The sequence below is a fragment of the Cervus elaphus genome, chromosome 13, assembly GCF_910594005.1.
Source record: "Cervus elaphus chromosome 13, mCerEla1.1, whole genome shotgun sequence".
Classification (NCBI taxonomy): Eukaryota; Metazoa; Chordata; class Mammalia; order Artiodactyla; family Cervidae; genus Cervus; species Cervus elaphus.
The window spans coordinates 61,845,855-61,859,979 of NC_057827.1; the positions used below are offsets into that span (position 1 = coordinate 61,845,855).

The window sequence follows — 14,125 nt, forward strand, 5'->3', positions numbered from 1 at the left end:
AGGAGAACGTCCTAGAGTGTGTCCTGCTCTGCAACTGTCAGTAAACAAGCCCTGGACCAGAAAATAGATCTAATGGGACCTAACTTTGTGCCTGCCTACTGGCAAGTCACATGTGCCCAGGACCACAGGACTCACCTGTGACTGGGAGCCAAAGCAACCCAGTGATTAGAACCCTTAGGGTCCCTTCCGGTGCAGCAACCACAGGGGCCGCTTGTCACCTTCATGTGTGACAGACCACAGGTGGGGCACCATCAGAGTGCCCTGGCACTCTGGGCACCATCAGAGACGTTGTTCACCAAAGCTTGTGAGCCCTTAGCAGGGCAAGTATTGCTCACGATGCTGGCATCTAAGATTTACTGTGAAGGTTATCTGTGGTTTAATAAGTTTGGGAAACACAGCCCTCTCAAGGAGAGGCCCAAGGCACTTCAGCTTAATAAAGGACTTGAGAAGTCCTGCAAAGAACCCTGTTTACTTGTATTTAACCCATACATCCCCAAACTTAATTATGGAACCTTTTTTTTTTTGCCATATCATCCCTGGAATCTACTTTAAGTCTCGAACTCAAGGGTAGAGTCAGGCACTGAGCAGAAAGCGGGGATGGTTGAAAGGCAATGCTCAGAACAGCAACAAAAAAAAAACAGGAACACCCAACATGAGTAAGCAACTCATCAAAAATTATTCTCTAAAATTGTTAGTAAAAATTTTCAATTCCCTGGTGGCTCAGTCAGTAAAGAATCCGCCTTCAGTGCAGGCGACCTGGGTTTGATCCCTGGTTCGGGAAGATCCCCTGGAGGAGGGCACAGCAACCCACTCCAGTATTCTTGCCTGGAGAATCCCCACGGACAGAGGAGCCTGGTGGGTCCAGTCCAGGGCATCGCAAAGAGTCGGACACAACAGACTGACTAAGCACACACAGCCCTCAAGTACTGCTTCATCATCTGAACGCTTCCCAGTGAGATCTGAGGGTATGCGTGCACCACCCACCACACCCAGTCCCCCAAACACGGCAAACTGGCAGGAGGTCACCAAGCGCAGGAAAATCCCATTCACTCTGCAGGGCGCAAATCCCACCATGCGCCACGCTTCTGTTGCGAGGCTGTGTACGTGTGTGTGTTGTGTGTGTGTGTACAGAGAACACACATTTTGGACAAGTCCAGCATCACTCACATTTTGGTTCTGTTACGGGGACACCTTGCTGCACAACGGGAGTGGCTTTACTGAAGGAAAAGAGCTTTCTTTTCAAAATACAGCGAATGCAAAAGCAAGAGGGAAAAAAAGCAAGACATTAAAATAAACGCCTGCTACTTGTTGGACCAGGAAGTGTTACTTAAAACTAGGAACCAATGGCTTCTCTCACCAAGACTACTGACCTTGTGTGCAGACCCAAAATGGCCACTGGGCATGTCCCTAGTTTTTCAGACTAAAGTGAGTTGGGTAACAGGGAAATGGTAGGTTTTAACCCTGGCTCTATAACAAAGACCATGAGTCTTCTCAGGAGCTACTAGGGTTACATACAAAATGAAGAAACAAATCCTGCAGTTGGCGCCCGTGTTGGTTATGAGTCACCAACCATGGTTATGGTTTTCTCCTCAAATGTGAAAACTCCTTGACATACACATACATTCACGTATTTCTATCTTTATCTTAAAGGAGCCACATACATTAGAGAATTATTGGAGGATGGTTAAACACTCTTTTTTAAGTAAACAGGTGTTCAAGGTCCAGACCTCTTACTGTGACCTCAGGCAATTTATCTTCCTTCTCTGTGCTTCGTTTTTCCCATCTGCAAAATGGGGGTTACAGTAACAGTGAGCGTCTACTGTGGGCTTTACGATGTGCGGGGCACCGTGCCCAGCATTTTACATGAACTCTCACTGAATCCCAATGTCTCTTCCCCAAGGAAAAGGCTATGACGTGGGGCTCAGAGTGGTTTAATAACTTGCCCAAAGTCACACAGTGTTGGAAACCAGACATTCTGACTCGTGTTCTCCATGTGAATGTCTATGCCCTACTTCCCTCCGAAAGCGGCCGTTTCTGTAATCATGGTGAGGAGTAAATGGCATAAAATGTGTGCAACATTTAGTACAGATCAGGCACCTCGTACATGTTCAATAAATCTTAGCTAGCATAGGTCCGAGAGCCCTAATCTGAAATCCCAGAGGCCAATGTGCCTTGCAATTCAGAATTTTTCAGGAGCATTTTCAAGGGAGTAAAAAGGCAATCCACAGAATGAAAAGATGTGTTTGTAAATTATATGCTTGATAGAGGTTTAATACCCAAAATTCATAAAGAACTCCTGAAAACTCAACAACAAACAACAACCCAATTCCAAAATGGGCAAAGGGCTTGAAGAGGCGGTTCTGCAAAGATACACAAATGGCCGATTAAGCACAGAGCTACAGTAAGATGACACCTCACAGTCACCAGGATAACTATGGTCAAAAACAGGAATGAAAGCCAGAGTTGGTGAGGATGTAAAGACACTGGAATCCTTGTGTACTGGTGGTGAGCATGTAAAACGGTGCAGTGCTGTGGAAAACAGGATGGCAGCTTCTCAGAAAGTCACACAGAATTATCGTGTGAGCTAGCAATTCCACTCCTGGATACACACGCTAAAGCACTGAAAGCAGGTGTTCAAACAGGTACATGTACACCCGTGTTCACGGCAGCAATCATCACAACAGCCAAAAAGTGGAAGCAACCCAAATGCCCAGCGGCAGAGGAATGGATAAACAAAATCTGCTCTATACTGCCGTGGTTCAGTCGTGAAGTCGTGTCCAGCTCTTTGCGACCTGATCCACTGCAGGCCACCAGGCTCCTCTGTCCATGGGATTTCCCAGGCAAGAATACGGGGGCAGGTCACCATTTGCTTCTCTAAGGGATCTTTCTGGTCCAGGGATCGAACCCGCATCTCCTGCACTGGCGGGCGGATTCTTTACCCCCGAGCCACCTTGGAAGCCGTGTTCTACAAACACACAAAGAAATGGGACTCAGGCCTAAAAGGGAAGGAAATGCTGACACACCTCACAACATGGCTGGCCCCTAATAAACAAGCCCGATGCTGAAGGACAGATATTGTCTGATTCCGCCTATATGTACGTACCTAGAACAGTCAAACTCAGAGACAGAAAATATTGATGTAACAGAACGGGTGGATACCAAGACTGGGGTAAGGAAGGGATGGGAGTTGGTGTTTAACAGGGACAGGGTTCAGATTTGGGATGAACAAAAGTTCTGGAACCAGGTGGTGGTGACGGTTGCAGAACAATGTGAATGTGAACGTATTCCGTGTATATTCTAAACTTATGGCTCTATGGTAAGTTTTACGTGTAATTTGCCACAGGGGGAAAAAAAAAAAACCAACAAGATCTACAAGTTGTTCCCACATGGCCTTACACACAGGTCAGGAGTGCTCCTGGCTGCCTGTCTGCCGTGAAGGCAGCCCTTGCTCCTGGTGTCTCTGCAGGGGTCACAACTCGGTCCCCACCCCAGGGGGCTGTGACCAGCATCGGCCATTCCACACAACACCTATATTATACGCTCATGGAGCCACAAAAAGTTGTCTTCTATCTGGATCCTTTCCACACACACCACAACCTGTACGCTGACCTGCCTGGCCCGCCGTGTCCCCTCTCCCAGCCACGGGAGGGGCCGGCCACGGGAGGGTGAGGGCTGTGGTCTCGGGTGTGGTCTCCACCACGCAGTGGGTTCCGGGCAGTGACACCGATGTGGGCAAGCACACGGGCTGTGCAAAAGTCCTCAGGAGGAAAACACACATATTGGAAGACAGCACGGAGATTCCTTAAAAAACGAGGAATAAAACTGCCATGTGACCCAGCAAGCCCCCTACTAGGCAAATAGTGGGGAAACCAAAACCCTGAGAAAACCAAAACTGCAAAAGACACTGTACGCCAACATTCACTGCAGTGCTATATTCAGTAGTTAAGACATGGAAGCAATCAAGATGTCTATCGACAGATGAATGGATACAGAAGCTGTGGTACATATATACCACGGAATATTACTCAGCCATAAGAAGCAACACATTTGAGCTGGTTCTAAGAAGGTGGATGAACCTAGAGCCTATTACACAGAGTAAAGTCAGTCAGAAAGAGAAAAACAAGTATCACACATTAACGCGTATTATTTGGAATCTAGACAGACAGCACTGATGAACCTACTTGCAGGGCAGCAGTGGAGATGCAGACACGGAGAAGAGACATGAACACAGGGCCGGGGGAGGACGGATGGGGAAGAGACAAACACAGGGCCGGCGGGGGACGGAGAGGGTGGGATGGATGGAGAGAGCCACATGGGCCACGTACACTGCCACCTGTAAAACACAGACAGTCAATGGGAACTTGCTGTGTGGCTCGGGGAACTCAGACGGGGGCTCTGTGACAACCGAAAGGGGGTGGGATGGGGCGGGAGGTGGGTTCACGAGGGAGGGGACGTATATATATACCTATAGCTGATTCATGTCGATGTATGGCAGAAGACAACACAGTATCATAAAGCCATTATCCTTCAATTAAAAATAAATAAATTTTTCAAAAAACACGCACTTTTTCTTCTTCAGTTTAGAGAAGTCAGAGGGGGAGAAAAGGAAGAGATTAATTTAAACTCTTATAAAAGAAAATGGATTTTTTTTTCTCATTTTAAGAAACTTCTACTTGTCATCTTGTTCCTCCAGCCAAGTCATTCCTTTTAGAGCTTGGTTTACTGAGTTACGAAAAGGTTAGGTCAAAGCCTGAAATAGCAGAATTCTTTCTTAACCAATAATATACTGAAAGTGTCTCCTAAAAATCTAGAAGCTTGAACACTCTGTTCACTTTACTTCAGAATAACTAAATTTACTTAAGGAATGTGTCAAACGTGTCATAAATAATCCAGGACCTGGAACCCATCAGTCAATGTGGCAGGATTTCAGAAAATCACACTGGCATTATTTAAGTCTGAAAAGAACGAGGCAAGTGTGAGTCGATAACTCTACCAGCGCATGAAGTAGAACCTGGTAAACGACATTTTGTCCTTTTAAAGGATACATTTTCAGGTGACCATGGAATCAAAACATTTTAAAGATAATTTCTGCTACAACTATCTAAGTGCTACATCCACTCAAAATGAATCAAAACAAGAAAATAAAAAGTCAAAAGCACACCAAGTGAACAGACCATAACTTTATTGGAGATTTACTTGGCTACAATTATTACAAAAAAAAACAAAAACAAAAAACGACTAAAGGTAATCGTGACCCTTAAGGTGCAGACTGCAAATTTCTGCAGCATGATTCCTGTATGAATGAATCACATCATGTTCCTTAAAAACAGCTGCAGCATGTGATGGTAAGTATTTTATTGTCAATCAAATTATATGTGTTAGTCTTACTTGATTTTAGTCATTTTTCTTTCGTTCTATTTACAGCAGAAAAGCCAGAAACTTCATTTCCTGTTCACCTTTGCATTTTTGCTACGTAACCTGCTGCTGCAGTGAATTCTGAGTGCATCTAGAAAATTTAAATGGTGGGTGATGTCCAAATAAAAATGGACTAGAGGGGGAAGAAAACAAAAACACAATGATTAAAATATATTTACAAGTTAAGTTTCAAAACATCATTTTCACCTCTAGTGGAAAATACAATAGTCTCAATGCAAATTCCCTAGGTATTGCTACTGGCAAATTCCAACAACTTTTAAAATCATTTCAATATTCTTGGTCTTAAACATATCTTAAAAACTTCTCATGTACAATATAAAATAAAGAAATTTATTCGGAAATAATTAAGTTCCTGAAAAGCAATCAGTGGTTGAAAAAATATACCTATTTAAATGTAATTAAAATAACCATATAGGTAATAAACAAGACATGAGTTTCAGTTCCGCAGCGAACACAAACTGGTTCACGCGCTAACAGAACTTCAGATGCAGTTGAAATGAAGATATCAAGGTCTCAGTTTGGTGGCTTAAATGTTGTGTAAAAGGATTAGATACCCTAACAGAGCAAGATAGAAAGTTTTAAATCAACGGGGCCTGAAGACTGAACTGTGGTGGGTCTGCATCTCGATTAGTCTCTGCACTCTGCAGTCACCGGCCGATGTCAGGTGATGACTCGAAAGAGCCAACTGCTGTGTGAGTAATTGTACTTATGAACTGAACCAACAGAACCAGAGTAGCCTCCAGTCTCTTGCTATTTAGGCAGGGTAGTTTGAATCTTTCTGAGGGCAAGCTATTATTAAGAGAGGAAAAATATCAGCATTTTCAAAGATAATTACAGGAGTGTTAGAGGTTGTTCTAAATTTAATCATTTCACATAACGTAAAAGAGAAAAGTTAACAAACATCTTTAAAACATAATTAAGAGTTCAGTTAACAAATCTTTGTCATACTTTCACAAACAGTAAAAATGCCACAGACAAAAATGACCTATTTAAGTTGTGCAAGTATATGACACATTGCAGGCATTATAATTATCTTTTTTTCAAATTCGGTATATCAAAACAGCAGCGAGGCCAAACCACATGTTCTCCTCTCGGTTAAGCATATTTTCCTTGACATGAGGTAAAGCGTGGTACCAAGTGCAGTGCTTATCTGTGCTACACGAACAGAACAGAGGGGGGAAAGCCATTACAAAACGCAGCATAGTCAGGACTGCTGAAAGGATTATTTAAAAAAAAAAAATCAAAAAACATTTACAATGAAGGTTCATGCCAACTAACCTCCACACAATCATCGTAAGGAATTTCTGCAGCTGCTTTTCAAAACATGCCTGCCCAGTCCTTCCCGCGTGTGCTGGCCATACAGCCACACCGCCCACCAGCGGGGCTTCCAGATCACACCGGGTCTCACACGGCAATCACAGGAACAAAAGGATGACAGATCAGGTGGTAAGTGGGGCGACAGAGAGCAATTTTTTTTTTTTTTTGTCCCTTAATTAAATGGATGCAAAACATTTCAGTAAGCTCAACGGGGGGAAAGTTTACAGCATTAAAAAATCAGCAGCACAAAAGCATTCATAACCATTTCGTATATCTACATCAGAGTTTTGAGTTTTCAACTTAGGAACCAGGGGATCAGAGATTGCTTCAAAGTGTGAGTCACAAACTAAAATCAGCTACTGTCCTCCAACCAAAAGGAGAAAAAAAAAAAAAAAAAAAGCAATAGCTAAAGTCTGCTGTTGATAAAATATTTTGAATGGTAGCAGGAAATTTGAACCCCTGAGACTGTGTGACCTAATCTTATCCAAGTCTGAACTTTTTAGTATTAACAAAAAATACTCTTCTTAAGGTTACAAAATATATTGAGGCATTTTTCTCCCAACGGGGATTGTAACTGTGAAACAATCTGATTTTGGTGCCAGGAGGCCAGAGGATGCCTCAACACTGGGATTAGTGCATTAGACACAATGCAAGGCCCTAAGCTCCTGGCAGCAGGTAGTTTATAATTATCAAGAGATCTGTGATACAGCTTTATCATGAATCACCCTCACAAGGAAAATTCATATCCAGCCTTGTTTAAGTGTACACATTTACAGTTATGTAATTCAAGAAGCGCTTGGTTTTACATTGTCAGGAGATCTTACATGGAGGTGTTTTTAAAAAAAATCAAATAGAAATCAAAGGCTCCAAATCAGAACTAAATTTTTTAAAAAACATGTCCACCCAAATAAATTTGCTCTAAAGCTCATTTAGTAACTGAGATCTCAGTGGAAGTTTAAGGTTGGAGACGACAAATCACGTGGGAAAAGCTGAATGCTCCCTTCACTCGGGTCTCCTTAGAAAGCGCAGTGGACAGGTTTCTGGGTGCACGCATGCAGAGGTGTTTTTCTGGGGGTGGGTGGCGCAGATAAAGCGAGAAGTACAGTATTCGACTGCAATTCAAAATATCAATGCAGCATTATATGAGGCGTCACGTTCAGAATGATGTGCTGGAAATTACGAGACACCTCTGCTCAGCTTTCTTGAATTTCAAGCATAATTAAGGGGCAATTGCAGCAAAACTCTACTGGTACGTTGGTGGGAGTGCAAGACTGACCCACAGCTTTTAAAAAGGTAAATTAAGAGGTATTATAGTTACAGTGCAAAAAAAAAAAAAATTAAAATTTCAAGCATAATACATAAACATAGCACCAAATGGGGAGGGAAAAAAAATGCATGCAAAAGAAAAGAACTGAGGTATTTAAGTGAAGAGTGCCTACAAGTCTAATTAAAGAAACTTAGGCAAATGCCTAAAAGTGTCTTTTTTTCTTCCTTTTCCAAAGATGGAAACAATGAGCTAGTTTACCTAAATTAATGGCCTAAATCACAGACATATCAAAATTACGGCAGTTTATCGCAAACGTTAAACTTTCATGGCATTAACAGCACAGCTTTGGTAGGTGAAGTATGCATGCAACACTGTGAAAAGCACAGTAAGAAATGTATGTGAGAAGCCTAAGGGTAAGGTGCTCTGTTCTGCTTCTTTAAGTAAGTAACCAATCCATTATCAGATCTGCAGCATATTTTAGGTGTGATATGTATAAAGTTTATTTTGTTAGAGCAACAGCCTACAGGGCAAGGTTTATTTGCCACAAACAATTTCCATCCGTGGAACTACCTAGCCGGAGGTTTCTAGTAAAAGTGGGGTATTTAGCCAAAGATGATTCTTTATGATGTATCTTTTAAAAAATCCATAGGTTACATGTTCTGGTTTTGAAAATGTCTTCAGTACACCTAACAGAAATTCTCATAGAATCCTGTCATTAGTTAGGTTACAGTTATACTAGTGAGTCATTAAGTATCACGCTGTCTCAAGGTCTAATGCCTAATAAACAGAATGAAGGGAATGTGAAACGGTTTGTTCCAGAAAGATCGGAAGGGAAAGGATATCCACGAGGATTTTACTTTTAAGGCAAGAACCTCTTTTTATGCAAGACAACATGGCATGAGAAAACTAGAATGTGATCTGCCAACATGCCGGCCAGTGCTGAGCAACAATCTGTCCCTTACTGGTAAGTGCAACAGCGACCGGGAAGCATCATCTTACGCGATACAACGTGGAAAGGAGAGACAACATTGGCACGCTCCTCTCTCAAACCGCATCCCTCCACGCGGCTTATCAACGCCGCAGGGCGGGCTCTGCCACGCACGCTGACAGGTGCCCAGAGCTCTCAACAGAACCCGTGGCGGGGGGCAGGCGTGCCGTTCCAGGTTTAAGCTCCTTGGCCTCCTAACTCTAAGCGAAACCGACAGAAATTAAACTAAAATGAAACAAGACAAAAACTGTCAAGAATCACTTTGAACACTTACGAAAATGTCATCGGTAAAGCACTCTCGTGATTTAAACAAAGCAGAAGTGAGGAAAGAAGACAAGAAAGATTGTGTTTGCGCAAAAAACTAAAACTACGGTTAGTTCCAAAATTTTTATACATAGGTTAAATGTTTTATTCTGTAATCTATCTTGTTATCAAACAAACTTTATGTTCTGCCTTCAATTCATTCCACTATCAGTTTTAAATCATCCTTTTCAACTTAAATATTTTCCACCTTAATTCTGCTTTTTTTTTTTTTTTTTAAATTTTAAAAAGGGGTTTTCAGCTGTTGGGAACCTGAGGTTGATTAGCTTTGAGGCTTCGTAGGGCTCTTCTTGCTGCTGCAGACTTGGCAATCCTGTAACTTCGGCCAACACCTTTGAATTTCCCCTTTCCGACCACTTCCACGGTGACTCTGACCTTGCCGTCGTAGGTTCTCTCAGCTGGGCTGCAAAGAAGCCAAGCAGCTTGAATCAGAAGTCAGAAGTATTTATTATTATTGTCAATCAGCACTGAGTATGTACTCTCAGGCCGAGTCCCCTGTACGAGCTGACACCGCGCAGAGGAAACGTGTGTTCTGACAGCCGCCCACTGCCGACAGATGCTGCGGCCACTTTCTTCTCACTTCCCAGGAGCACAAAGAGCCAGTCAATCAGGCTGCAAATGGCAACCGCGGGACAGCATGTCCCAAGGTGAGGATTTCTTCAAAACCGTGAGTTTATGGCATCTCTGAGGACTCTCCCCCCTGTTTTTCAGCAAGTTAACGCTCCTCCATGCACACTTTTGCTTACCTGAATTTGGCAGTTTCTGGTTCCATTTCAAGCAGTTCTCGCACAGGGGAACGGGGCACATTTGCAGAAAATTTTTCTGTAATCAAAATGAAAGAATAATGTGCTTAATACCCTTTTTTTTTAAAATTTTGGTTTAAGCTGCTTTTCATTGTGATTCTGCTTCTTTCGAAGGGGAGCCAACCGTACCAATCAGCGGCCGCATCATGGGATAGTACACCTGCCAGACCATCTCCAGCGACATCCCGCTGTCCATGTAGATGGCACCAGCAAGTGACTCGAAAATATCCCCCATGGCCTTTGGAACTTCAATATCCTCTTCTTTCTCTTCATCCTCCTCGGATCTCCTAAGCTATTACAGTGAGAAAAGAAACTCGTAAGCAAAAAGCCTCTACGAAAGGCAGTCTCCAGAGATATTTTTCTTTTCCTGGATGTTGACTCCTACTATCTCTTTAACAAGGGTAACAACATCAAATATTTATGACAGGCCAACTACACTGTAATAGGTTCTTCATAAAAGTTGCTGCTGCGTCTGACTCTGAGACCCCAGGGCCTATAGCACGTCAGGCTCCTCTGTTCTCCACTGTCTCCCAGAGTTTCCTCAAATTCATGTCTATTGTGTCCGTGACACTATCTAACCATCTCGTCCCCTGCTGCCCCTTCTCCTTTTGCCTTCAATTTTTCCCAGCATCAGGGTCTTTCCCAATGAGTCCAAACATTATCTTATCTTAAAAAAAAGTTTTTCACTTAAGAAAAAAAAAACCCTTCTCTACTTAGTATTCTGTATTCAACATGGGAAAAAAGATTGCTTTCAAATAAAACCAAAGACAACCCTAACACAGACTGTAATAGTCAATAAATTAATGAAAAAAAATTTCAAATTCACGCACAATCACAGAACTGCACGCTGAAACAGTTCTACCAGCTGGTAGTTCAGCTAGGAGCCGGCAGAATCCTCATCCGTGCAATGTGAGGAAGGGCGCACACTGCTGTGGGGAGGGTAAATCGCCACTTGTTGACAGGGAAATTCTATTTGGAAGATATTTTCCTCCCAGCTCCCCTTTTAATAAACCACTTAATAAATGTTCACTATGACAGAGAACCTGACACATAAACAGGTATTCAGATTAATAGAGTAAAAATTTACATATGTATCAAATGTCTTTTAAAAGTTCCTAATTCTTTGATGTGGCAATTCCATCTCCAGGAATTCATCTTAAGCAGGTAGCTGGGTATTTAAGTATATTTATCACATACATGCTTATTAAAACCCTAACTAAAAATATGTTAACCATCCAGCCACAAAGGAGCTGTTTGAACACATTACATTGCAGCCATATATTCAGTAGCATGTAGCCTACTGAAAGTCATAATCCCAGTTAACAATGATTGGGGAAAGTCATCCACAGTATATTAAGTAAAAAGAATACGGTATGAGTGATAGAATTTCATTTTGTATGTTATATAAGTTTATGTTTATATACATTAGCAGCAAAACATCACAAAATGATAATTTTGGTTATGTTATAAAAAACAAATTACTTGTGAAAGAGAAATAAAAAGAAGTGGGGAGAGCCATTTCTAAATGGACTGCTTAGCCACACAAAATTCTATACAGTGTATTTATAATGCCGACTACTGGAAAAACAAAATAACTTATTGTTGTGGATGGGAATTTTAAAACTTACCAAGTTTACCAGCATCTACTTGTGGCTCAGACGGTAAAGCATCTGCCTGCAATGTGGGAGACCCAGGTTCAATCTCTGGGTCAGGAAGATCCCTGGAGAAGGAAATGGCAACCCACTCCAGTACTCTTGCCTGGAAAATCCCATGGACGAAGGAGCCTGGTAGGCTACAGGCCATGGGGTCGCAAAGAGTCAGACATTACTGAATGACCTTACTTTCTTTTTTTCACCAAGTTTAATTCTCTTCTTTTACAAATGAGGAAACTGAGGCCCAGAAAGATGAAGAGACTTTCTTAAGATCAAATAGTAAGTTAGAGAAGCCAGACCATGACATTCCCCATCACTTTTTCATAACTTCCATACATATATTTATACAAACAAAGGGCAGGGAAAAAAATGAACAAAAACTAGCAAAGCCAGTATGTCTAACTGTCATCAAAAGGTAACTATATTTTATATTTTTTTGGCCAGGGATCTTAGTTCTCCAAGCAGGGAATCGAACCTGTGTCCCTTTCATTGGAAGCTCAGAGTCTTAACCACTGAATCACCAGGAAAGTCCAAAAGATAACTTTAGTTTTAGCTAATTCCTCAACTTCTCAGCTTAAGTATTTCTACAGGAGGAGACTGGACGCAATACTGAATACACCTGAGCTGGCCGTGGCTCCTGGGCTCACCGCTGGCTGTGCGCCACCTCAGACCACTCATCTCGGAAGAGTGTGCCAGGAGGAAGAGGGGACGAAGGGTACCAGCCGTGAGCCTCCTTCAGCACACCCACCGCCCAATTCACCGCCTGACCCTCCACCCTGAGGCTCCACCTCCAAACCCAGGCTCCCCACTTCTCTCACGGACGCCAAGGAAGTGCACTCCTCAACAAAGTCTGTGGAACTAACAACAGGGAGGTACACGTCAAGAAAGAACAATTACAGCGGCTACCAGAGTTATGAATGGATTCCCTGACTTCTCGTAAGAAATCTACGCAAAGAACAAAGGTGTCGGAATGAGAAGGAGAAATGAGAGCGCTCTCCTGGGTACCCGGGTATGTGGATGGATGTTAGCGAAGAATCAGAGGCCGGAAAGATCTCAGCAAAATCCTTTCCTACAAAACTTCAAAACAGGTCACATACACACACACACACACACACACACACGAGAATTAGCTCCATCACCAAAAGGACCTTTGGCTGAACCTACAGTAGACGTTTCTCAAATTCCAGTCCTTAAAATTTTAGAAGTTTGCTTTTTAAATGAGATTTCCCCATTTCAAGTGAAGCAGGATGTACGTTAGTGATGCTTACCTGAGATAGAGCAAATATTTCTGACCTATTTTAAACAGAGAGAAAGGACAGAATCCACCCTGCCAAGCTCTCACTAAGGTTAAAGCTTTTTTGGGGACCGGGGAAAGGGGGCTGCACCTCTCTGGCGAGCCTGAATACTGGAAGCCCACATCAAGGACTGGGGATGAAGTTGCTGGAAGCCCCTGGCTCCCTCTCCTCACCAGAATGGCCACAGTACCCATGGCCAAGTTTAAAAGGGCTGCCTGAAGACTATGACCCATGTAGGTTTCCTGGAGAACGCAGAGCGTGCTGAGGACCACAACCCTGGCCTTCAGCCGGCTCTTTGGATGGCTGTGTTGAGAAGCCTAGTCGGAAGGCTTATTTTAAACACCGAATTCAACGTATCTTAAAACGGCACTAACCTCAGAATCCATTCCTTGCATTTCGTTCTTCTCGAGCTGAAACTGCACGAAATCGTCGATGACGTGGAAGAGCTCGGGAGAAACGGCCTTAAAGTACTTGTGGTAGTCATACTTCACAGCCAACGACGCGAAGATGGTGTTGTTGACCAGAGCAGAGCGCAGGTCAGTCAGGACCCCTGGGGAGTGCTGCCGTGGGTCTTCATAAAGGTGCTTGGTTATGAGGTAGTCCAAAATTGCATCTCCCAGGAATTCTAAGCGCTGGTAACAATCTGAAGGAAGATTCAAAGGGAAGCCCTGAGCGCCAGCAAAACCACCGACACGATTTCCAAATCATAACTCGGTTAAAGGATGGATTCCCCCAAGACCCACTGAAAAGACCTTTATTGCAGGGGCGGGGGGAGGGTTCATTTTCACATATATTCTTCAATGACAGAATTACTGAATGACATCCTGCTGAAGCTTCTGGAAATTCAATTCTAATGGAAAATTAAGCACATTTCTGATATATAAATTGGGGTCATAAAATCCTTAGGTTGCCAAAAGACTAACGCTCGTTAAGAAAAAGGCATTTCCCAAGTGACATCATTTCACTGGGCCCTTTTCCTTTGGCTCTCTGCTGGCCAGGCAGGTGCTGAGGCATCATTCTAAGGCCTCCATCACAATCGGCATCTA

The 14,125-nt window shown here is 43.0% G+C and overlaps 1 protein-coding gene across 9 annotated transcripts in view; it reads right to left on the minus strand.

The window, feature by feature from the left end:
* Positions 1-5,165: 5,165 nt before the first annotated feature.
* Positions 5,166-14,125, minus strand: part of DICER1 (dicer 1, ribonuclease III) — a 74,861-nt gene continuing 65,901 nt past the window's right edge. For 8 of the 9 annotated variants that reach the window (XM_043921322.1, XM_043921321.1, XM_043921323.1 and 5 more), the window contains 4 exons: positions 13,454-13,722; positions 10,262-10,424; positions 10,076-10,151; positions 5,166-9,732 (listed from right to left, as the gene is read on the minus strand). In XM_043921322.1, the coding sequence (XP_043777257.1) occupies positions 9,567-9,732; positions 10,076-10,151; positions 10,262-10,424; positions 13,454-13,722 (674 nt within the window). In that variant the 3' untranslated portion in view covers positions 5,166-9,566. The remainder of the gene's footprint in view (positions 9,733-10,075; positions 10,152-10,261; positions 10,425-13,453; positions 13,723-14,125) is intronic. The other variant, XR_006344347.1, reaches the window with a different exon arrangement.